This window comes from Cavia porcellus, unplaced genomic scaffold, assembly GCF_034190915.1.
Source record: "Cavia porcellus strain 051 isolate PalLab524CR breed Dunkin Hartley unplaced genomic scaffold, mCavPor4.1 scaffold_23, whole genome shotgun sequence".
Taxonomy (NCBI): Eukaryota; Metazoa; Chordata; class Mammalia; order Rodentia; family Caviidae; genus Cavia; species Cavia porcellus.
In genome coordinates, this window is record NW_026947506.1 from 52,685,309 (window position 1) to 52,709,347 (window position 24,039).

General features: G+C 56.2%; 1 protein-coding gene across 8 annotated transcripts in view; it reads left to right on the forward strand.

Annotated features, from left to right (window-relative positions):
* Tns3 (tensin 3) overlaps positions 1–24,039 on the forward strand; it is a 160,599-nt gene that overhangs the window by 56,293 nt on the left and 80,267 nt on the right. For 7 of the 8 annotated variants that reach the window (XM_013148213.3, XM_063234388.1, XM_063234387.1 and 4 more), the window contains 5 exons: positions 13,516–13,568; positions 13,905–14,076; positions 15,913–15,963; positions 18,600–18,722; positions 22,456–22,520. In XM_013148213.3, the coding sequence (XP_013003667.1) occupies positions 13,927–14,076; positions 15,913–15,963; positions 18,600–18,722; positions 22,456–22,520 (389 nt within the window). In that variant the 5' untranslated portion in view covers positions 13,516–13,568; positions 13,905–13,926. Of the gene's footprint in view, positions 1–7,775; positions 9,022–13,515; positions 13,569–13,904; positions 14,077–15,912; positions 15,964–18,599; positions 18,723–22,455; positions 22,521–24,039 lie in introns of those variants that run through there. The other variant, XM_013148211.3, reaches the window with a different exon arrangement.

Consider the following 24,039-nt stretch of genomic DNA (forward strand, 5'->3'; position numbering starts at 1 on the left):
CCTGACTGATCCTGTGCTGGCACCCAGATGCCTGCTTTTCTCCTTCTTTGGCAGCAGAGCCTTCTGCCCACTGCCACGCGTTCCATGGTCCTGGCACTTCCCAGGTGCAGCAGGGTGATTGTTTTGGAGCAAGATGTCACTGCACAGCCTCCTCAGGGCCTTTGGGAGGAGACACCTGACTTTGCCATCCTCATCCCACTGTGCTGGCCTGGCATTGCAGTGCTGGCTGCTGGGTACTGAGGCCAGTGACCCGGACTGATTGTGGATCTACACCTGTGTTCATGTCTGGTCTGTGGTTCCTGAGAGACGGGTGAAATGGTGCCGAGAGTGGGCGGCGCCAGGAAGGTTTGGGAGCCCTGTGACCTTGAGATGTGCCCTTCCCCTCCCACGGGCTCTGCTCTGTCTCTTGGGGCTCCTTTCCCTCCTCGAGGGGCTCTGTAAGGACAGAGTAAAGGGATGGGTGCTGATTGGATGTGTGTAGGATCCTTGACAGACAGGGTGAGGTTGTTTGAGCACCGCAGCTGTGCTCCCAGCTGTGTGTCTTGTCTTGCTGTCCTGCTGCAGAGGGATGGATGGAGGGAACCAGTCTGCTGGGCTGCAGTCCTTGCCCTTTGTCCTTTGCTTCCGGAGAGCGAGGGTGTAGGGCCTGGGTGCTCTCTGTGCCTGGGTCCTGTGACCCCACTTGGAGCCAGGACAGGGAGCCCAGGGTGGGGGGTGTCCTTGGAGGATGCTGCCCGGAAGTGTCCTCTCCTGCACACTGATCTCATCCCAGCCTCAGAGGCTCACTGCTTTCTCAGCCTCGCCTTAGTGTACCCTGGGGTGCTGGTCCTGAGTGTGTCAGTCAGTCCGGGCATGCGGTGGCTTGTGGAGACCTCAGGTCCTTGCCTAGCACCCAGGTCTCCTCAGCAGCCCCCGCAGGGCCAGTCCCATGGAGGGCAGCACTGCTGACAGTGCAGCCGTCCTTGCAGCAGGCCCAGCCTGCGTCCTTGCCTTCCGGTGGCTACGGATGAGCAGCATCAGGGACAGTGCGCTGACAGGCTAGGGGGTGGGTGTGGAGCCCTTCCTATGCCTAGGTGCATGGAGTGCCTGCCCCAGGCACTCCACCGTGGGAGCTGTGGGAGAACTGGGTTTGACTGGGGAGGTGTCTTTCTCCTGGTGTAATGGAAGCCACAGCCTCCAGCTGTCAGTGGCGTTGACCTTGGGAGTCAAGTTACACTGTCTGAGGCTGGAGTTTGCCCGCTGGATTGTGGCAGTGCAGCCTTCTTGTCCGTGTGTGTGTGTGTGTGTGTGTGTGTGTGTGTGTGTGTGCAGTGTGGGTGTCAGGTGTGGTGCATGTGTGTGCATGCAATTCTGTGCTGTTATATGTGCATGCACATGCATGGTGTGCACATGTGTGTCCGGTGTGATGTGTGTGCATGTGTTTGTGTGGCGCTGTGTGCTGGCATGGGGTTTGTGTGCATCTCCCTGTTGTGCTGTGTGTGGTGTGTATGTGAGCATGTCTGTGCAGGTCTGGCGTGCATAGGCATGCCTGCACTGTGATGTCTATGTATTGTGCTTGTGTTGTGTGTGCACACCTGTCTGAGGTCTGTGCATGCATGGTGTGTGTGGTCCACATGTACGGAGTGTGCACACTGGCACCTTGCTCAGTAAATTTCGTCTGAGCTCTCGGGACCCTCAGAGAAGGCGCCCTGTGGGGCAGGCTCTCCAAGGACAAGGGCGACTGTGTAGCGGCAGCAGCAGCAGCTCAGGGACTGTCCCCTCCCTGCTGTCCACCAGCACCCCTGAGCATCTCCATGGCATGGAGCTGGGGTGGAACCGGCACCACCCAGGTGAGAGATTTCGGAAGGGGCGGGAACTCTTCAGCCTCTTGCTTTGTTGAACATGAAGCAGCCGCAGATTCCAGCTGAACACCCAGCTTCCCACCACCAGAGATTGGGTTGGGGGCTTTCTACAAGGGTGCTGAGCCTCGGTTCCCCAGGCACGGATGGCCCATCCAAGGCTGAGCTCCAGGGCCACGTCTCTGAGGTCAGCCCTGGTCTGTAGCCGTCTCTACATGAATTTCTGGTTTGTCTTCATGGCCCAGAGTTCTGGGCATGGATTCCACATTGGTGATTTCCTGCTGGTAGTGTTTACCGCCCCCCCTCCGCGACAAACTTCAGAAACGAGGGAGGGGGCCTCATGACCCTGGGAATCTTAGAGCTGCGCAGCAGTCTGTGATTGTTGAAAATTACCACACACACGCATGTATACCTGCATGCTGGCCAGGTCTTATACACACACGTACTTGTTTATGCATGCTTGCCAGGCCCTGTGTAACGAAGGCTTGTATGCACGTACTTGTTTGGTTCCTTGGCCAGGCTAGCGGAGATGGACTCTTCCAGTGGCCCCCAAGATGCAGAGAGGTGCTCAGACCCACCTTGGGTCGGGTCCAGGTAACCTTTGACCAAGAGAACCAAACTCTACCTCGTGGCTTTGGCGAAAGCCGAGGAGGAACCAGAAATAAAAACAAAACAGATCTCATCTTGATGCTAGGTTACCCCAGCAAGGTGCTGCAGGCACATCAGCATGCAGGGTAGAGTGTCGAGGGTGGCTGGAGCGGGGAAGCGTTGAGGCTGGTCTCCTTAGCAGGCACCAGGCCCTGTTCTGGCTTCTGGATGGGAAGGAGGTGCCTGAGGCCCAGGTTCCCCCAGGGAGAACGCTAGAAGCCCTTGTCACACACTCCTGGTGTGATCGCCACCATCAGCCTTTGGAGGGGTGAGAACCTGTGGCATGGGCGCAGCAGACACACTGGTGGCTTTGTTTGATGAAAGGAACCGCTTCTGTTAGGCCCCAGGGCGCAGCTGTGTGAGGCAGGGTGGGGCGGCTGTGTCCCTAAGATCCATAGCCACCTGCAGCCTCCCTGGGGACCTGGTTTGGAGTAACTGGAGATGAGGATGTTAGGGTCAGAAGGGGGCGCCCAACAGCTTGTGGCCTTGTAAAAACGGTATGGTAGTGCACACCTGTGCTCTGGCAGTCTATGAGGCTGAGGCAGGAGGATCACAAGATCCAGCCCAGGAAAGCTGAGAAAGGGACTCCTGTGGGTCCACTGTCATTTTGAGGTCCCTCTGCGCCCACGGAGTCATGAGAAAGCCCTCCCATTGCTGACCTGGTCCTCAAGGCGGGGCAGTGCTGGGGTGAGAGAGGGAGGAGGCCAGGACCCTGCGGCCTGCACTGGGATGGGTTCTCAGGACAGTGCTCGCTCCATGGAAGGACAGAAGAGTGGCCTGGGCTCCCTGAGAAAGGGCGGCAGCACAGTCTGTCACTTGAGTGGGGGCGCACGCTGACCCCTCCATCCCCCTCCAGGAGGGCGGACCATGCCCACGAGCATCCCTGTCCAGATGTCTCTGATGATTGGGGCAGACAGGCCCAGGTCCAGGCCCAGACCTCGTGGGTGTCCCAGCTACTGGCTGCGGCTGCACTCAAGGCCCTTGGGCCGCAGGGGACACTTTGATCCCTGCTGCGCTTTGATTCGCCGGCTCCTCCCACACCTAAAACAACAGAGTCCCCTGTTTCCAGAGGGGGTGGGGGCGGGTTTCTGGGAAAGGGAGGGGGCGGGAAGGATTCCCGGCACCCTTGTCACCTTAACCGGTCCCCTGCGGTGCGCACCGCCAGGAAAGCCTCCATTAGGGAGGGCAAGACGCCCCTGGGCTGCGCTGCTGCGGGGTGGCCGCGTCCTGCCCCGCCCCCGCCGCCCTGCCTGCCCGCCAGTCCGCCCTCGCCGCAGGTGGCGGGGTGGCGCTGGAGCCCGGGAGCTCACGCACGCACCCACCCGGGCTAATGATTACACCTTCGAGACGTGGCCTGCCGGTGCACCTGCGGCAGCCAGCGGGTTCCCACCCCGCACCCGGACCCCACACCCCCTGGATCCCATCCCGAAGCCAGAGGCTGGGGCTTTCCACCCCACCCCCACCTCCTGAGGGCCACTCCAGAGGCACCTGGAGCGGTGCTGCTTACAACATCAGTGTGTATGACTTGCATGTTTTCTCCTAGTAGTAAATAGAATGGTTTGTGTCTGAGGGTTCTGGTTCTCATTAGCTTACTTTTTAATCTCATTTGTTTATTGTTTTGGTTTTTTGAGGCAGAATCTGATTGTGTAACCCAGGATGTGTAACCCAGTTTGAGACTCACAGCAAACCACCTGGCTCAGGCTCTTGAGTGCTGGGATCACAAGTGTGTGTCCTCACGCCTGGCACCATTTTTATTTCTTACTAGACCTCGCCAGATGGGGAGTGGGTGCCAGGCACATCTCCTTTCTGTTCTGCCTCCTCTCCCAGACCTCCCCAGGACCACCTCCCTCCCTCCCTCTGGTCCTCCTTTGTTTTGCTCCTTAGTTTCTTCATCCTTTGCTTCTCTGGTACCCCGGTACCCTGGGGCCAGCAATGTGTGTGTGAATGGTGTCCTCCAAACCCATGGCCGGAAGTCAGTTGCCCTGGGCAGGAAACCCTTCCTGTGGACGCATGAATTCTCCATCCGCCTTGGGTTTCAGTGTGGTGGCTTTGGGAGACAGTGGCCACATGCCCCAAGGGAGGACATCACTGCCCAAGGGAAGTCAGATGCTTGTAGTCATCATACTTCTGTGTTTCGCATTGGAGCATGTTAGGTAGAGTGGCAGAGCCTGTGGCGGGGAAGGGGCTGGACTGGCCCGTGTTCCTTCATCCTGCCGTCCAAGCTGGCCCGGAACTCACCATGCCACGAAGATTGGCCTGTGACTCATGGTGATCCTCCTGCCTCAGCCTCCCAAGTCCTAGTGTGTGTGTTCCATCACGCCTGGTTTTGGCCTGGCATTTAGGTCACCTGACTGTGTTGCCTCTGGGCCAGCAGCACTCCCCACCCTGCTGTGCCGTCCCAGCAGCTTCCACTCTGTTTCTTCTGGGGTGCCCTATGGCCTGTCCACTAGCTATGGTCGTGTACATGCTCTATGTCCTCTCCTTGTTGGGAGTCCTGACCTGAGAGGCGGGTGACCCAGGCTGGTTCCTGCTGCACTGTGGAGCTTTCCTGAAGGAGGTAACTCCCTGGCCCTAATGTGGATGCACCCTGAGCTGGTGTTGCGTGTGGAGGCTGGTCATCCCAAAAGACAGCAGGGCTTGTGGGGAATGCTCAGTGCAGGCGAGTTCTCTCACTCTTCCAGTGCAGGGACAGTGACAGTGACAGCAGCCCAACAGTCCCTCTGGCCGTTCCTCTGGGCCCTTATCAGATGAACAGGAGCCTCCTGCCTCAGACTCCCAGAGTGGGATTACAGCGATGGAGCAACACTTTTGATTTATTTTTATTTTTACTTTTTTGGTCAGAAATTGAACTGAGGACCTTGCGCTTGCCAGGCAGGTGCTATGCCGCTGAGCTGCATCCCTGGCCCTGAGCAGGACCTTGTCAAGTCAGCTGTGCAGATCAAAAACAGGGATGTTAGAAGGCCAGGCTGGGGCCAGGTGTGATAGCTGTTAGCTTTGTCACTTGGACTGGGATCTGGTTTTGGTTTGTACTACAGACCCCAAAAAGTGCAGTTTACCATAAGAAAACCACTGTGCCCATAATCCCAACACTCTGGGAGGCTGAGGCAGGAGGACTGCAAGTGGGAGCCCAACCTGGACAATTTAGTGACTCAGTGAGTCCCTGTCTCAAAATTAGAAAAGGAAAAAGGGCTGGGGTCGTAGCTCTGTGGGAGGCCTTAGGGAAACTGTAAGGAAAACAAAACCAAAAATCTTCCCTCTGTAGGTACTCTAGGGAACCTACTAGGGAACCAGCTTATCTTAAATACTCATAAGTACAGAGAAGCAGGAGCTCCGAAGTCTTCCCTTTAACCCTGGCTGTGCTGAGTGGGCCCTGGGGCTAGGGCAGTGCTTGCTCCAGCCAGCTCCCCCTGTCCCCCCCTCACCTCCTGTCGCAGGAAACTCCTCGTGGGGCTCTCCAAATACAGGAAGAGGAACCCCAGCGGCCGCAACAGCCTTGAAACAGTGCCCTTGATGGGGCCAGCAGCTAACAGAAGGACACCGGGTGACCTCTCTGACCCAAAGGAAAAGTGGGTCCAGGGCCAGTGGCTTCTGAGGGAGAGCAGGACGCCCTAGCTGTGTCCTCGGCAGTAGCCAGATGAGAATCAGACCTAGCCCCTCCTGTCCACACCAACAGGAAGTTAAGGCTGGAGGAGTCTGGGAAGTGAGACTAGAACTCTGCAAGATCTCAAGGGGACTGTCCTGGGCAAGATGACCCTGGCTTTTTGACATGAGTTGTTCAAAGAGGAGGAAGAGCTGGGTATGGTGGTTTAAGCCTGTGATTCTAACACTTAGGAGGCTGAGATGGGAAGAGCTCCCAGAGTTTGAGGCTATACTGAACTAGATAGCAAGATCCTATCTTAAATAGGATAAAAAGAAAGAGGAGGAAGAAGTTCAGATTTTTTTATTTGTTTTGAGACAAGAGTCTTGCTATGCAGTTCAGGCTAGCCTTGGGCTCACTTGGGCCCAGGCTGGTCTGAAACTCCTGCCTCAGCCTCCCAACGCCCGGTTTAGGAAGAAATTATTTTGCTAAAAAGAGACAGGTGGAGTGAGGTTTATTGAGGTCCTTACTCAGGAACAGATTGCAAAAGAACAAAACCAAAAATACATGTTTTGAAGTTTGAACACGGAGTAGATACTTCTGATGTCAAGGGAATTTGTTCATAGTATGAGTATTTTGGGGTTCTGTTTTTTTATTTGTTTGTTTTCATCTTTTAAGGGTGCTGACATCGTCCCACCTTCCTTCTCCTCTCTTCCCCTTCTCCTTCCCCTCCCCACCCCTCCCCTCCCCTCTCCTCCCCTCCCCTTCTCTTTCTCCCGCGGTATCTCTGTGAGTTGAGCCCATGGCTTCACACTGAGTTGCCCCCCAGCCCTTTCCTCGGGATGTGAGCCAGGGCTTGGTAAGACTCTTTTGCCTCAGCCTCCTGGAGTGGAGTGGTGGGATCGCAGTTGTGTTCCACTGTGCTCTGACAGATCTTTTGGGAGGAAGTGATGTGCTAGGGATTGGCCTCAGGCATCCTCTGGAAGGGAGGCGGTGCAGATGGCACTCCCTGGGGTGCAGTTGGTAACCCTGGCCCTGGATGGTAGGTGTCCCGCGGAGAGCAGAGGTCGGGCTGGTCATGGGCATCACCCAGATGAGTGCCCATGCGCTACACCTGCTGTAAGAGTCTGCTCTGCCCTGTGGCAGTCACAGCTGGAAAGTCCTGTAAACCGCTCCCCCCCCAGCCCACCATGGTGACCTGGGTTCAGCCAAAGTTTCCAGAGAGGACGGTGTTTGCCCCCTGAAGCTGTTACCTGCTCAGGCAGGAGAGATGGTGCCGCAGGTGGGGATGTCCCCAGGCACGGGTCTGGGATGTTGGAGGTAAGGTCAGGGACACAAGTGGTCACCCTGGAATTCTGGTCCTTAACAGGAAGAGCCCTGCCCAGTGGCAGGGTGTCTGCTCTGTGAGGCTCCTCTACCTTGAAGCTCATCAACCTGGTGTGGTATAGTCCCTCATGGGTCAGCACTGTCCTTGGGAGGGGACAGTCCATGCCCTGGTGCTCCGGGTGTTGGTTTCATAACCACCCGACCCTTCTAGCCCCTCGAGCTTGAGGGTCCCAGTTCCCTGTGGGGGAGGAGGTCCCAAGCCCTGCCCCACTGCAAGGCCTTCTGTGTTTGGGGTTGGTGTGACTGATCCCTAAAGCTTCCTCTGCTGTACCCCCCAGAAAACAACCCTAATTCTGATGCCATTTATAGGAGGAGAAAATTAGAGACAAGGTAGCATTTGGATCGGGAATGGAGGCTTCCTGTAATCCCTGCTCTGTTCATGGGAGGCTGAGGCAGGAGGATCCTGGCCTACTGCCCTGGAGTAGCCCTGGTACTCGGGCTAGAAGGGGCCCTGTGTGCTCCCTGGGTGGTGATGCCCCCGTTCCTGGGTCAGGGGTCCCAGGCTGTGGTCCTTTTTCTGGGTGGAGAAGTGTGTTTGTTGTGCAGCTGCTGACAGAGATGAGGAGCACGTGCGTGTCCTGGTGCACATGGGGAACAGCGTGGGCCCTGGCACGTGAAAGCCCAACACAGGCAGCTGTCGGGGGTGGGGGCGGCTGCAGCAGGCCTGGTAAGCAGCCACCCTGGCCAGCTGCCCTGGCCACGCCCTCCCTCTGCCACCCTTGAGTGTGAAGTGACCAGGGTGAAACCGCGTCAGACGGGTTAGGTGACCTTGAAGGTCCCCACTGGCTGTGCCCAAACCCCGTCCCACGTCCCTCTGGCCACAATCTGCCTTTGTGTCTTGCAGTGCAGGAAGCTTGGAACCCTTGGAACCGGTTGAGCACCTGCAGGGGCCAGACCACAGTTTGGCGACTGGCACTTTCTCTGTGGTCTCCCTGCCTGCTCTTTGTCCGTGTTTGGGTGTTCTGTCTTTTTCTCATTTTGTTTGTGCAGTTCTGGGGATCAAACCCAGGGCCTTTGCACCAAGAATTCCCCAGACTGTACTGGAACCTGTGATCCTCCTGCCTCAGCATCCCAGAGTGCTGGGAGTACAGATGTGTGCACTTCTGCACCTGGCTGGGTGGTTTGTTTCTGTTTCTTTAAAATTTGCTGAATGATGCCAGATTCCTGAATGATTGTTTGAACTTCTGTTTGGAATAAGGCGAAGGAAAAACAAACTATGTGGAGAAGCAAAGGCAGGGGAGGCGGGGAGGCAGGCGTGCACGCCCTTCGCTGCCGCCCCAGGCTGCTGCTGGGGAAGCCTGGGCAGCCAGCCGAGTCCCGGGAAGCACACAGCCTGCGGCTTCCTGGTCTGGCCGTGCGGATCTGCAGGCCCTGGCCCAGGGTGCTGTGGTCTCCGCCCGCTCAGCCGCTCTCCTGGCTGTGTCCCCCAGCCTGCGTCGCTGGGCAGTTCAAGCGCCCACCTGCCCTGTCCTCTCCCTCCGGAGGGGACGTGCGCTCTGCTCCGTGCTGTTGGTGGCAGGAGGAGGAGGAGGAGGAGGAGGAGGAGCTACCTGGAGTAGCAGCAGCCGCGTGGTGAGTCCACTCAGCCCGCACCTGCCGGGCCCTTGGTGCCCTTGGTCCAGCCTGGGAAGGTGCCTGTTTCTGGAGAGTCTGGAGTGTGCTCTATGTATGCTGGGCTCTGCGGTCGGCAGTCTCTCTGTCCTCCTGGTCCCTGCTTCCATATGGCTCCGGGGCAGCCAGCCTGGCCTGGGGAGGAGCCGTTGCTGCTCATTCCTGGTGATCCAGCTGTAGCTCCCGAAAGCCTTGAGCTTCCTGGGGGGCCCTGCAGGCTTGGTCCAGCTGCTGATCCTGCCCTCAGGGCTCACGTTTGAAAGCTCAGAGGGTGCGCATGAGCTGGGCAGTGTTTGAAAGCTCAGAGGGTGCGCATGAGCTGGGCAGTCCTGGAGGAGAGGGTCTCACGGCTGTGACCGCTGAGGGGTTACTGTCCCTCCCAGAGCCCTTTCCCCCCTGGGTGATAGTGCTGAGACCCAGGTACTGGGGGTGTGCGTTTCTGTAGTCTCCCCAGCCCCACTCCAGGAGCTGCCGGACCAGGCAGGTATTTGCTCAGCAGGGTCCTCTGCCCAGATTTTCTTTCACGTCGCATCATTCGAGCTGCCCTTGCAGATGAGGAAACCGAGTGGGTGGGGGGACGTGGTGTTGTAAAGCTGTGTTCACACCGAGGCTTTGGGATTCCAGTGACTGTCATTCATCTTCTGCCCCTTCCTCCACCCCCAGCATCGAGGGATGAGCGAGGAAAGCCAGGAGTGCCTCTAGGTTTGTCACTGGGCAGCCTTCCTTGGTACTGTTTTTCATTTTATTATTTTTCCAGGACCAGGGATTAACTTAGGGCCTGTACAGTGAGCCCAAGCTTTATGTACTATTTTGAGACAGGGTCTTGCTGAGTCACAGAGTTGCCCACATGATCCTCCTGCCTCAGCCTCCCAGAGTGCTGGTATCACAGGCCTGTACCACCACGTCTGGCTTGGTTGCTGCCTTGGATTTTTCTTTTTGAATACTGGGTATCAAACTCACAACCTTGTGCTTGCCAGGCAGGCACTTATGCCACTGAGCTAAATCCTGGCTCTGGTTTGTTTTTTGCTTTTTTGAAACAAGGTCTTAGTATATAACCCAAGTTGGCCTTAAATTTATAGAGATCCTCCTGCCTCAGCCTCCCCAGTGTGGGATGCCAGTCGTGTGCCACCATGGCAGTTTGGGTGGTCTTTGAAGTATACTGGAAACCAGAGTGTCCGAGGAGACTCAGACCTGTGACCTCTCTGAGATGCTGGTACCCTAGTGTGACAATAGCTGGCCCAGGTCCTACAGTTGTCCCTTGTGTCCCCAGACCCCAGCCCTGTGCACGGTTGCAGTGCAAACCCTGCCTGTGCATGTTGTACTTGCACACACAGACCTGTGGTGGAGTGGAATTTACACAACAGGAACGGTAAGAGTTAACAGTAGGTCAGACGAGGCAGCACCCACTTGTAATCCCAGTGCACTGGTGGGCCAAGGCAGGAGGATGCCAAGTTCCAGTCCAGTCTGAGCAACTTAGTGAGACCCTGTCTCAAGATAAAAAAAAAAGTTAAAAAAGGGCTGGATATGTGGCTTTGCACAAAGGCCCTGAGGTCTATCCCTGGTACTGGAAAACAAAGTCACGGACTGATGACAGTTCCATGAGCGTGCTGATTCCGATGCCCACGGGTGTGACAGTTAGGGCTGGGGTCTCCAGATGCCCTGGGCTCAGCCTGTTCCTGGGGGTCTTATGGGATGCTCTAGGTGTCCCTGGGCTGCAGGGAGGAGCGATGAGTGATAGACACTGTGACGTGGCCTTGGAGCTGTTTGTACCTGGAATTTTCCATGTGGGGTTTCCAGGCGATGACGGTCTCGGGCCACTGCAATTCCAGGAGGCTGCGCTCGGTTGAGGAGACCCAAGTTCCTATTCTACATGGTGTCCCTGAGGTGGGAGCTGGCCTGTGGCTGAGTGCCTGGCAGAGACCCCTGGAGAAGCAGGAGTGGAGGGGTCCCTGCTTTATAGATCTTGTAGAAGCCAGCAGCAGCCTGGGAAGAAGAGGCGCCATTCCGATCTTGTGTAGGGGGTTGCGGGGGGTCCTCTTTCCTTCTTCTGTGGTATTGTCTTTGCTGGTGGCCCCAGAACTGGTGCACAGCTGTGGTTTCATCTATGTCAGGAGGTGGGCTCCACAGGATGCTGTCACAGGTGAGAGGAGCTCCCAGTCCCCGGGAGAGGATGCAGCTGGATCTCCCTGGCTTGACCTTTGCCAGGCTGCTTGGACCCCTCGGCCCAGTGAAAGTGACCCAGTCTCCATCTCCTGGAGCTGAAGAGGGGCTCAGCGCTGTGGCCCCAGGCTGCAGGTCCTCAGGGAACACAGGGCCTCTGCAGAACCCTAAGGGAAGTGGGCTATTAACAGTGGCTCACCGTGGGCACCAGCAGAGGGTTCCTTGGACGTCAGCTTCTCCCAGTAAGGTCCAGTGTATGGGAGGCATGATGAGCGGGGTGAGTGACAGGGCCCTGGGGCTACCGTATCTTAGGAACTCCTTGGCCTCACCACGACCCTTTGTGCAGGTCCCAATATGGGATAAAGCCGAGAGTGCCTGCATCGTGGGTGTGGGATGGGCTGTCCTGTTCACCGCAAGCTTGGGAACTGCAGAATTTTAGATCTGAGAACTTATTCTGGCTGTGTGTGCAATGTGAAGATGCAGATTTCCGCACCATCGCCCCCTAGTCTGCTGCGGCCCAGCCCCACATTCCTCCAGGGAGGGGTGGCCCTTGGCAGGAATTTCTAGTGGGGATGGACACTGCTGGCTGAGTGGCTGAGTTGTGGCCATGTGCTACTGTCAGGTGGCACTGTCCATAGACCGTACCAGGCTTAGCTGTGACGCAGGATCGTAGTAGGTTTGCCCAGACCCTTTCTCCTCGAAGGCCTGTTTAGCTGTCGCTGTGGGAAGCCTTTCTTGATGTGGTGGAACCCTTTTGTACTAGCTTCCTTGTCGCTGAGACACAATCCCAGTACCCACAGCTTAGAGGAGGAGAGGGTTATTCGGCTCACGATTGAAGGCCGTTCAGTCCACGGTCAGCCAGCTCCAAGGCAGGGCCTCACAGCACCACGGTGAGGAGGACCAAAACTTCCGTTCATGGCAGCCCAGGAGCAGAGCAGGGGACGGTGCCAGGCAACCAGGGGCGGGGACCAGGCAATAGCCCCGAGGTCACATCTCCATGACCCACCCAGGTGTGCCTGGAAGGGATCCCCTGAGGCGGATCTGAGCCACCCAGCAGTGGCCATGTCCTGGGTCGTGTGGGAACTACGAGTCCGGGGTGCTTCAGCCAGGCCCAGCGTTGCTCCTGATTCCCAGGTCCTGTGCTCGACTGTGTGGCAATGGCTGAGTCCTACAAACTGCCCCATATGGAGGGGTGCAGCGACGTCTGGGGCTCATCTGGGCTTGGTGGGGTTCCTGGGATCTCATTTATCCACCCATCCACTCTTCATGCAGTGTCCAGTTTGAGAGAGATGTGGCCACTTAGGGAAATGGGCTTCAGGGCGAGGACAGGGGGCCTGGTTGGCCCTGCTGGTGCAACTGGACCCTCTGAGGCCACTGTGTCCCCTGGCTGTGCTAGGTACCCTCAGCCATAACCCTATCCCAGCCATTCTGTTAAAGTCTTTTTTATGGTTTGTTTCAGTTGGGTTTTTTGAAACTGTTTGCTGTGTCCTTTTGGCTCACATTGAACTCACTGTGGAGCCTGAAAGAAGAGAGGTGGCTGGAGCCACCCAGGGTGTGCCCGAGGGTTTGGGGTCCCAGCTTCCTGGAGGGGCAGGGCACACTCGGCCTGGATTTTGTGGTACCATGGTCCCTTGGGCCAGGTGGAACTGCATTGGGCCTGGGGCAGCCCTGAGGGGCCAGGCAGGGAGCGGGGATCTTGGTGGACAATGGGCATGTGTGGGATTCCTGCCGTAGGGGCCCAGGGGTGCTGATGCAGGCACGGCTCTCCTATTGCTCCTGTACCACCTCTGGGGTTCACTTTCCATCCCATTCTTCCTCATGGGTGGGTGGGGCACCAGGTGTCAGGATGTAGGAAGCTCTGGGGCTACAGAGGGCGATGTGTCCCTCGGGGTCCCCAGGCACAGGCCAGAGAGACTCTGGGTGTTTCCTGCACCCGTTTCTAACCTGCCCTGACCTCTCAGTCCAGGCCGTTCACTTTGGAATCACGGTCACTCAGAAAGTCGCGGCATTGATGTCAGTGCCTCTTGTGCCCGAGCAAAGCCTGGCACGGTGACAGGTGTCTCCTGTTCTGCAGCTGCCCTGGGCTAGCCTTGTCCTGCTGAGGGTCATGGAGCTGTGTCCCTGGGCAGCCTGGAGTCCCTGGCCGGGAGAGGGCCTGGAGGTGGCGGCACTTGGCTCACTGAGGGTGGCAGGTTAATGTGGCACCGCTGGCCGTGGTCCTCTCCAGCTGTGGCAAGGCCCTTGTGGACTGCACAGGAGGCAGCCTCAGGATGGGTCCTGTCTTGTCCTTTGCAGACCCCAGCTGTTTCCGCGTCACCAGCTCCTGTCTGCAGTGAAAAGCCTGCGCAGTGAGTGTCCCTGAGCCCCATGTCACCACGTCCCTGGCCATGGGAGGCTCCCAAGGGAGGAGGCTCGGCCCTGACACCGTCCCCATCTCATGGTGCTGGGCAGAGACCTCAGGTTTTTGTGGGCAACAGGCAAAGGCTCTGCCCCAGACTCTGCCCCATGTTGTCCTCAGTAACCGATGGTGACCCCAGGGTCAGTGTCCATTTCCTGGGCAGCCATCGAGGCTGATGTACTGAGCTCGGCCCCGGGATCCTATTTCTCAGGTCTTTGTGTGGTGGCGGGTGACCACTGTCCCCTTTCCGTTCTCCCCTCCACTGATGGACCCTCTTCTCCCCCAGGCCCACGGCCCTGAGCCCCACCATGGCGGATGGCCACCAGCTGGACCTCACCTACATCACAGAGCGCATCATTGCGCTGTCCTTCCCTGCCGGCTGCTCTGAGGAGTCCTACCTGCACAGCCTACAAGAGGTCACGTGCATGCTCAAGTCCAAGCACGGGGACAACTACCTGGTGAGTGACCAGGACCACCATGGGCCCCTCACTGCCCAGGACAGCTGGGGACTTTGCACACAGCCTGACTGGGGACTGGGGAGGGTGGCCCAGGGACAGAGGGCTGCCTTGGGGCACAAGGTGGCTCCTTTCCAGGACCTGGGGACCACAGAACCATGCCACGCCGTACCCACTCTGCCTAGGCCTGTGGAGAGCATCACTTCTGTTTCCTACCTCGGGTCCCTGTGGGTCCTGTGCACTCCGAGCTCATCCCTTACCTTGGGAGCAACAGAGAGGGTGCTGTCACCTTCCCCACCCACACCATGGACAGCAAGGGGCAGCCCAGCCTCCTGCCTGGCAGGGCCTGTCGCAGAGGGACTGTGTCTGTCACTTTCCCGTCTCTGCGACACACACCCAGCACCGCAGCTTCAGGGAGGAGAGCTGCATTGTGGCTCACAGTTTCCTAGAATTCAGTCTATGTCAGCTGGTTCCAAGGCCGAGGGAAAGGTGCTCACCCTGTGGAGGGCAGGAATCTGGGAGAGAATAGAGGATGGGGGCCACAGCATAATCAGCCATGAGTTCATACACAGTTGAATCCACTGACAATTGTGTGTGGCGATGCCTTCCACACACAGACGCTAGATTGGAACCTCCAGGAGGGGTCACCAGCATCCCTGGTGATGCCAGCAGAGGACATGGAGCAGGCCCAGGAGGTAGCGGGGCTGGGGCGGGGCTGGGCTAAAACAGCCGGGGACCTCAGGGAGCCCCAGCCCCTCCCGCGCCATCTCTGAGGCCGCTGGCTGCTGCATGTTGTGTTACCACTTCCATGTTACTGCGCTTTGAGGGAGACCCTGCAGCAGCTCTGATTTTCCAGGGCCTTGGGGGAGACATGCCTGGGTCAGGAGTTGTGTCTGTCTCTGGCGTGAGCCAGGGGTAATGGGGATCCACAGTGAGTGTTCACGATAGCGTCCGCTGCAGGTGGACACGCATTGCCGCAGACCTCCCCGAAACGCTCAGCCTCGCTCCCGGCACACTCATCCCCGTTGTCTTGGCCACTTTCTGCAGCAGCTCTGGAGACCTCTCTCCTGAGCGTCCTTATGAGGTGCAATCAAAAATATGGTGACTTCTACTGTCAAGTGCCATTCTGTAGAAAGGCAGCTTATAAAGTCCTGACGCTGTGTGCTCAGCCACCTTCTTCACCAGAGCTGGCACCACTGAGGCAGCAAGGACAGCATGGCTAAAGACCCTCAGGAAAAGGGGCTCCAGGGAATGGCAGGGGCAAGGGCCTAAATGTGCTTGACTGAGGGGAGGACGTTAAGAGGGCTTCACAGCAATGTGTCTTTTGTTGTAGTGAGTGTTTTGTTTTGTTTTCTGAGATCTATGCAGTTCAGGCTGGCCTTGGACTCACTGTGTAGCCCAGACTAGCCTTGAACTCATGGTGAGCCTCCTGCCTCAGCCTCCCGAATGCTGGGGTTACAAGCGTGCACCACCACGCTGATATTGTCCCATTACATCTGTACTGAAGCAGACAGGCTGCCCTCAGAACTCGCCTGCCACCACCTGGGCAGGGCCAGGGGAGCAGAGCTGTGCAGCCCTGTGGAGCTGCCCCTGTCTGTGCGTTGGGATATTTTGTGGCCAGTAGAGTAAAAGAAACAGTACTGTGGTAAATCGCTTGCTTTAGCTCTAGTTACCAAAAGCAGGGTTCATACTAGGTGGGCTCTGTGAGGATTTGGGGGAGCCTGCGCATCTGGGCTTGTGTCCCATGACCAGAGGGACCTGTTGGTACACTGCGATCAGCGGCAGTTGTGTATTTTTCATCTCAAGTTGATATTGTCTAAAAGCCACTCTTCTTTGTAGGTGTTAAACCTTTCTGAGAAGAGGTTTGACCTCGCGAAGCTCAACGCAAAGGTATGGACTTTTCCCTTCCTGTCCCGAGTTCCCTGAGATGCAAGCCGTGTTTGTTTTGCTTGTGCAAATGTAGTTTATCACTTGATAGCAGCATCAGGAACTCAGTATGGGGTAGCGTGTGCGTGCATGTGTGTGAGTGTGTGTGTGTTTGTGTAGTGCCGGGACCAAACCTGTCACCTTCCTGCCTCAGCCTTCCAGGGTGCTGGGATTACAGGTGTGCACCAGCTGGGATTTTTAAGGATATGTGTGTTTGAGTTTAAGTAATAACAGTTCCATAAGAAGTCACGTGAGGGGCTGGGGATTTAGCTCAGCGGCATAAGCGCCTGCCTTGCAAGCAGGCAGTCGTGAGTTCGATCCGTGGTACCGATAAAAAGGAAAAAGGAAAAAGACACACACAAAAAGAAGTCACGGTGATAGTGGCTAGAGGTATCGTGTCCCCCTTAACTGGGTTCCCCGTGCTGAACTTTGTGGATGTGGTTTCATGGTGGAAGGTTCCACACCGTGAAACTTCGCTTCCTGCACAGGGTTGTTAAAGGTAGCAAGTGGAGGTAGTGCTAGGCCATCGGGCTCAGGTGCATGTGACGCCAGTGGATTTCTCGCGTGGGCTTGGGGTGCAGCCCCGAGGGGTTCTAAAGTCGGAGACCCCCACCCCGTGGGGCTGCAAGCGTTTAGGGAAGCGGGTTTACCCTGTGGTACCAGGCCAGCGCCCCCATGGGCCTCAGGCACCCCTCACTCCTTCCCGACACACTTCCTCTGTGTGCACGCACACGCACTTCTCTGCTACTTCCTCCTGTGTAACCGCAGGGAGGACACTCCTGCCTCTCCACACTTTCTCCTGCCGCCTCTTTCTAGCCACGGAGCACCCGTCCAGCCTTCAGTAGAAAGATTGAAAGAAGATTTTCAAGACCATGTAAGGCTGGGCGTGGTGGCTTACTGTTGTAGTAGTCAGGGTTGTACACAGAGAACAACTAGGATTAGGACATGGAGTTTATAATATTTTTATAATGGTCACCGGAAGTTAATACAGGAAAATGCAGGAAATCTATCCGCAACACCAAAAGCATAGATTATTTAGTCAAGAGCTCAAACCCCACGGCAATGTCCCACATGAGTCCAGATAAAAATCCAGAGCTCAGGACAACACCTCTACAAGTCCAACTGGAGGTCCAGAGCCCACAAGAAGGACTCATGCCAGTCTCTTTTATGGATTCGTGCCGGGAAGACCCAAGGGTCAGCAGTGGAAGCCAGAAAGTCTATGCCAGCAGGATGAAGGAACTGTGCTAGTGGGATGAGGGTTCTACACTGGAGCTGAGAAGTCACACTCACAACAAAGAGCGGGGCTGTCCTGAAAGGCATCACAGCTGTCCTCTGTGACACGGAGGCCCTGAGCTCCTCCGATGACAAGCACAGTCGGGTACATGCCAGGAAGCAGCGTGACGAGTTCATCCTGGAGACCAAGCAGCACATGTCTTCCCCTCCGGAGCCAGGAAGCAATGCTCGATGTGAAGACCAAAGCTTCTCCAGGAGAACCAACAGCTCAGACAGCAACTCGTAGGAGAACCCACAATGCCTCCTTAACGCCAAAACCCTCCACATCTCCCTTCTCCACCTATTTATTCTGGCAACTTTCCTCAGGTGGAACATCTTCGCCCAGTGCCATGCTGATGTAGTCCAGCTGGCGTTAAGTTGACCACCAGTTCTTCTTCTTTTTTTTTTTTTTTTTTGTCTTTTTCGTTTTTATCGGTACCAGGAATCGAACTCACGAATGCCTGCTTGCAAGGCAGGTGCTTATGCCGCTGAGCTAAATCCCCAGCCCCCTGACCACCAGTTCTTAATTCATAACACTTACCCTTGTAATCCCAGCTCTGGGGAGGCTGAGGCAGGGGGATTGCAGAGAGTTCAAAGCCAGACTGGGCTACAAAGTGAGTTCAAGCTCAGCCTGAACCGTAGAGTGAAACCCTGCCTCAAAAAAGACAAAAAACAACAACAACAAAAAACTGTGTAAGTCTAAATAGTGTACACACTCACAAACAACAGGCTTATGTACGTGGACACATAGCACACGTGTTGGAACGTTCTATACCCTGGAATATTTTGCAGCCTTTGGCATAAAAAAGTACAGCTGGAGCGTCCATAGTCCTAAAGCCCAAGTCCACAGTTCTCTGAAATCAGAGTATCTGGAGTAGTGACATGATGCTTAAAAAGCTCTAGATTATGGAACATTTCCAATTTCAGAACCTTTTTTGCTTTTGTGTTTTGAGCCAGGATCTCATTATGTAGTCTGGGCTGACCTTGCATTCGAGGCAATCCTCCTGCTTTAGCTTCCCGAGGAATGAGAGGTGTGTGCGCCACCATGCCTGGCTGTTTGCCTCCCTTTATTTCACGGTTTTTGGGGTTAGGGACGCTAACCAAGAAGAGTGTGTGAGTCCTCCAAAAGCCCCAGAATATTCCAGAGCCCCAGAATCTTAAGCGATCTTGGTCTCCAGCGTTAGAGTTAAAAATTTTCCCCACAATCGAGGTCTGGCATCTTGGTGTCCTCACAGCAGCGGAGGGAAGAAGGCAGCCTGCAGGGGCTCTAGGCCTTTAGAGAGGGAAACTGAGGCAGGGCTCATGTCTCTCTGTTTCTGCCTCTGCAGATCATGGACGTGGGCTGGCCCGAGCTGCACGCGCCACCCCTGGACAAGATGTGCACCATCTGCAAGGCGCAGGAGTCCTGGCTGAACAGCGACCCGCAGCACGTGGTCGTCATCCATTGCAGGGTGAGCGCTGCGATGCCTCTGGGACTTGGTGGCCCTTGCGCTGCTGGGCAGGGCAGGGTTTCCTGCTTGGCCTGAGGATGCCCTGCCAGGTCTCCACGGAGCTGCACGTGGCCGGGCTCCCTCTGGTCACCCTGAGCAGGTGGTGTTTTCTCTGTCCCTTCGTCCCAGGCCTTGGGTGGGTTTCATGCTCGGCTGTGTGAACAGAGCTGGTCCGGTTCTTTGAGGTGTGCCTTGCACTCAGATTGCTGGGGCAGGCGTAGTTGATTTTTTAAAATTTATTTATTTATTTATTCTTTTGTCTTTTTGAGACAGGGTTTTGCTTAGTTCAGACTGAACTGCGGGATGCAGTTCAGACTGGCCTTTAGTTCACTTTGTAGCCCAGGCTGGTCTCGAACTTGCAACGATTCTCCTGCCTCCCGAGTGCAGGGATTACAGAAGTGTGACATCATACCTGGCCTTGTAGTTTGTGTTTTTTTAGAAAGCATAATTTTAAGACACAGTGCTTAGTCCGGTGTGTAAGTATTGGAGTGTGTGTGTATGTATATATGTGTATGTATGTATGTATGTATGTATATGAGCATGTCTGTCTTATGTTTTTATTGGTACGGAATGTAGTATGTGCTGACTGTGTTCACCTTGGGGATGTGGCATGTGACCTGCATCTTACTCTTCCCTTCCTGTTCTTCTTGTCCCCAGATCCCACACCACTGTTTCCTAAATTTGTCTTTATCTTGCCCTTTAGTCATTTCATTTATGCTTTGGGCTTCTCATGTAAGAGAAACCAGGCAACAATCACCCTTCCATGTCTGATTTGTTTCCTGTAGTGTCACGGTCTCAAGGGGCATCTGTCTCCCTGCAGCTGACTCATTATCCTTCTTGAGGGCTGAGTAGTACTCCAGTGTATATATCACAATGTGTAGCAATTCTGTTCATCTCAGGGACTTGACATGTGCACCTGTCATATCTTGGTCATCTTCACTCCCCCTCTCCCTTTGGTTTCTCCCCTTTATTTTTTACTTATTTTTGTCTTTTTTGAGACAGGGTGTCAGTAGGTAGTGCAGGCTGGCCTTGAACTCACTGTGTAGCCCAGGCTGGCTTTGAACTCTCGTGACCCTCCTGCCTCAGCCTTCTGAGTAGTGCTGGGATCACAGACCTGCACCACCATGCCCGAAGGAGGTAGGGCCCAGGGATTGCCATGCCCAGACCTCTATGCTGTCTGCTTCCTCAGCACCCTACCTTTGCCCAAGGACTGCCTCAGGACACACTGAGATGTTCACCTGCCCAGTGACCGCCCTGGGCTGTGTCTCCAGCCCAGGCCTGTCATTGTGGCATCGCCAAGGGGGACGGTGGTGGGCGGAATTGCTGACTCGGGCCGGAATCTGCCAGCTTTGCAGAATGCCCAGGCCTCCGCACATGCCAGGGCTCACCCTCGGGGCTGGGGGCGGGGCGGGTGGGGACGGCCACCTTCTCCTCCCTTCCCCCTCCCTCATCTGACTCCTGCGGGTGTTGCCGGGTGGGTCAGCCTCCCTCCCGCAGCTCCCCTCCATCTGGGAGTCCTGGGGACCAGGACACACAGAAGATTTTTGAGGTCAGCGATTCTGCAGCTTTGCTCAGATCAGCTCAGAACCGTCCCAGCCCTAAGCACTGCTGCCTTGTGCCCCTCTGCGGGAAAGACCACCCAGCAGAGCTGCCTTCCGCCACCTGCGAGCCTCAGGTTAGGAATAGGTGGAAAACGGTTTTGGTGTTCTGAGGCAGGGTCCCGCTGAGTGCTCCAGGCTGACCTTGAATTCAGGGCGATCATCCTGCCTCTGCTTCCCGAGTGCTGGGGTCATGGGCGTGCCACCCCTGCCTACATCAAGATTTTAGGAGGCTCAGGTTTCACACAAGAGTCTGACCGGAACTCAGCCGTGGGCTCTGTGCACCCGCAGGTCAGAGGGCTCCAGTAGGAGCCCAGGGGCTGCAAACCCCCAAATACCTGCCATCTGGCTCTTTCAAGGAAAAACTTTGTCAGGGAAGGGGACTTGAAAAGTGTGAAGCTGTGTCCTGTACATGTACCAGCTCCCGGTGTGATGGCTTGTCACTCCTGAGAACACGGACTCATAGGGAGAAAAATTAGAGAACAAAAAAGAGAAAGCACCGAATCGGGATAAGGCCGGCCTGGAAAAGGAAGGCGCTTTGGTGTGTTCCCTCTCCGTCCGTATTCTGGAAGCGTCTGAAGACCGAGGCCACTGACTGGACTGCTAGAACTCATCCCTGAAGCTAGCTGGTTTTCTCTTGTCCGGAGACGTTTTATTATTCAGTCAGCCTCCTTCCTGTCCTCCATCACTGCGAGCAGCCTGTGTCTAGGAGTCGGTCCGCTCCTGTGAGGCTGTCCCAACAGTGCCCTTTGGTTTGCAGCAGTCTCTGGGGACCCTGCCCATCCCTATCCCCTTTCATTAGCTGTCATCTAACTGAGCTGCCCCTTAGTGGGCCTCACTAAAGTGTCATCAGTTTTGTTTACCTTATTTAAAAAACAATTCCGTTTCATTGATCTTTTTCTGTTGTTCTCTGAGCATTCTGTGCTGCCCTGATCTCTGCTGTGTCTTTAGTTGTGCTCACTGTGGACCGACTTGCATGTTTGCTGGTTTTTGCAGGTATCAGGTTAGGGTCTGTCTGCTTCTCAGCTCTGGGCTTCCCCCTGGGAACTGCTTTGCTCAGATCCCGTGCATTCCAGGTGTCTCCTTACAGTTCTGTTTTCTTTTAATTTCTTCTGTGACCCAGCGGTTACTGGTGAGCTGGCTGTTGGAGCTATTTGTGATCTCTCCAGGATTCCTGCTGTGACAGATTCATGGTTTTGTGCCAGGGCAGCCGGCAGAGACTCGCTCCCCCGCAGCCTGCTGACCTCTGCTGGGACCCGAGAGAGGGGTGCGCATCCCGAGCGGGTCCGGGTGCCAGTACCGCTGGGTGCTTTTCTTTCTTTTGATTGATCTGGTGTCTGACCTTTGTCCACTGGTGAAGGTGGGCACTGAAGTCTCTACTTTGACTCCATTGCTGCCTCTCTTCCCTAGAATCTCTCAGTAGTTTCTTTATCCATAAAGTGCTACAAAAATAATTGACTGAACATATGAGCAGTGAAAGCTACCACTCATCTGTCTGTTTGGGGCTCTTTTCTCTTCTCACAGGTGAACTTAGGCTCTCACTGTGTAACTCAGGCTGGCCTTTAACTCACTTCATAGCCCAGACTGGCTTCCCGCTCTCGGCAGTCCTTCTGCCTCAGCCTCCCGAGTGCTGGGATGACAGTCGTGTGCTGCCATGCCTGGCTGGATTTCTGTTCTTAAAACTAGTCTAGTTTTCCTCCGGAAGCACATTAGAAGCTTTGCAGTTGGTTGTTAACTTTACGTGCCAGTGTTAAACTGCAAAGGCCTAGAAGTCGAGCTGGTGCCTTTTGCCTTGCCCGGGACAGAGACAGGCTACCTCCTGGCAGTGTCTGAGTGTGACTGCTGGTTCCTTATACTCCTGGCTTGCACGTGCCTGCTCGTTGCCTCTCAGCAGTAGTCAGGAAGCGGCTTGTGGTATCGGCAGGCTGCGTCTGCAGCAGCTGGCTCTTCTCACCGCAGCCAGGGTGCAGGCATCTCAGGCGGTCCCCTGCGTGGCTGGGTGACCCCTGCTGGCCACCCTGGATTCGGCATCCTCAGGTCAGCTGGCCTCTGTGTGGGGGGACCCAGAGAGCATACTTTCCTCTCTGTCCCTGCAGGGCGGGAAAGGACGCATCGGTGTGGTCATCTCGTCCTACATGCACTTCACCAACGTCTCGGCCAGGTAGGACAGACCTCGGGGTGCCGGATGGTGGGTGGGCAGCCATTGGCAGAGTATGGGAAGGGTTGGAGCCAGTCGTCCTCGGGCAGGCTCTGGGCAGTTGACACCCTGTGGTGGCGGCCCCTGCAGGGAACCTGGGAGGCAGAAGGAAGCACTTTACTCCTGGCACAAGCGTCCTTGGCCTCTCCCTGTCCTGCTTCAGTGGCCGCTGAATGTCACCTCATGGACACAGCTTAGGGGTCTCAGCACCTGCGATTCTGCCTGCCCAGCTGCTTCCCGTTTTCCTGGGAATCAGGCTGCTCCGGGCTGTCTCCCCTCTTCTCCTCCGAGCTTCCTTGAGGAGCAGGCTCTTGCTCTGTGCATATCCCCTACCCCGACTTGTCTGCAGGGGAAGGCGGGGGCTTGCTTCTCCTTAGGAAGCAGAGACTCACGCCCAGCCCTGATCACGGGAATCACAGGAGACAAGCTCTGGGTCCCCGAGTGAGAGTGGTCTTGTTGGAGGCCGAGGGGAGTGAGGAGGGTCAGGCAGGGTCAGGACTCGGTGATGATGGCGCTGTGCATGCTGAGTGTTAGCACTGATTCGCGAGCGCTCCTGGTGTGCAAGGAACCAAGTGAACTCTGGAAGCGCGCATGCTCACCAGCCCGAGGGTGCTCTGTAACCACGTGGTTCCATTCCGCGGAGGTTTTGTCCACGCCTTGCGTGACTGTTTCGGGCTCAACTGGAACTTCCCCGGAAGCCCCGCGGTCTGCATCCCCAGGGTAGAGGATGCCAGCACCACAGGAGCGGCCGAATAGTGTGCAGGGAAAACCATGTCCTCTGAGCTTGATTTTGGATCAGTTTTCTTTGGCTGGCTTCGGATCCCGCTGCGTGTTTTCTCCAAATATCCATGAATCCTGTGGGGCACATGGACATTTTCCTAAGGGGCAGTCCCCCACCGTGTCCAATTTTCTGGGCAGCCAGAACTCACAGGTCCAGCTGCGAGCCTCCCACGCTCGGTCACACGGAGCTCGGATCCGGGACTGGTAGCCTCAATGCTGGGCTGCAGGGGTGGGAGAGTCAGGAGCGTGAACTCTGTGGGGTGTGGCAGGGCATTTGGCATGCGTGGCACTGGGGTGCTGAGGCACAGGTTGCACCCATGTCCACCCCAGCATGGAGCAGTACAGTGCTGGGGACTTGGACGCCTCCTGCCAACCTCTGCCTCTCTACCTAACCTGCCCCACCCCACCGCCCCCAGCCCAGCCCTAGCATCTAGGTGCCTTGAGGAGCGTCCCCATATGTCTCCTGGGTGTCTCCTGGGGCCTCCTGGGTGTGTGTTCTGGGTGTGCTCCCCCAGGCCTGCCGTCCAGAGGCGGGGTCCTCTGTCCTTGAGCCCCTGTGCAGTGCACCTTGGGTTCTGCGTGGGGAAAGGGTGGGATTTCACACTGGGTTCAGACCCTGGGGGTGTGGCTCCTTTTACCTTTTTTTGTGACACTGGAGGACTGAACCCAGGATCTGCCCACTGAATTTTGATCCCAGCCCTTG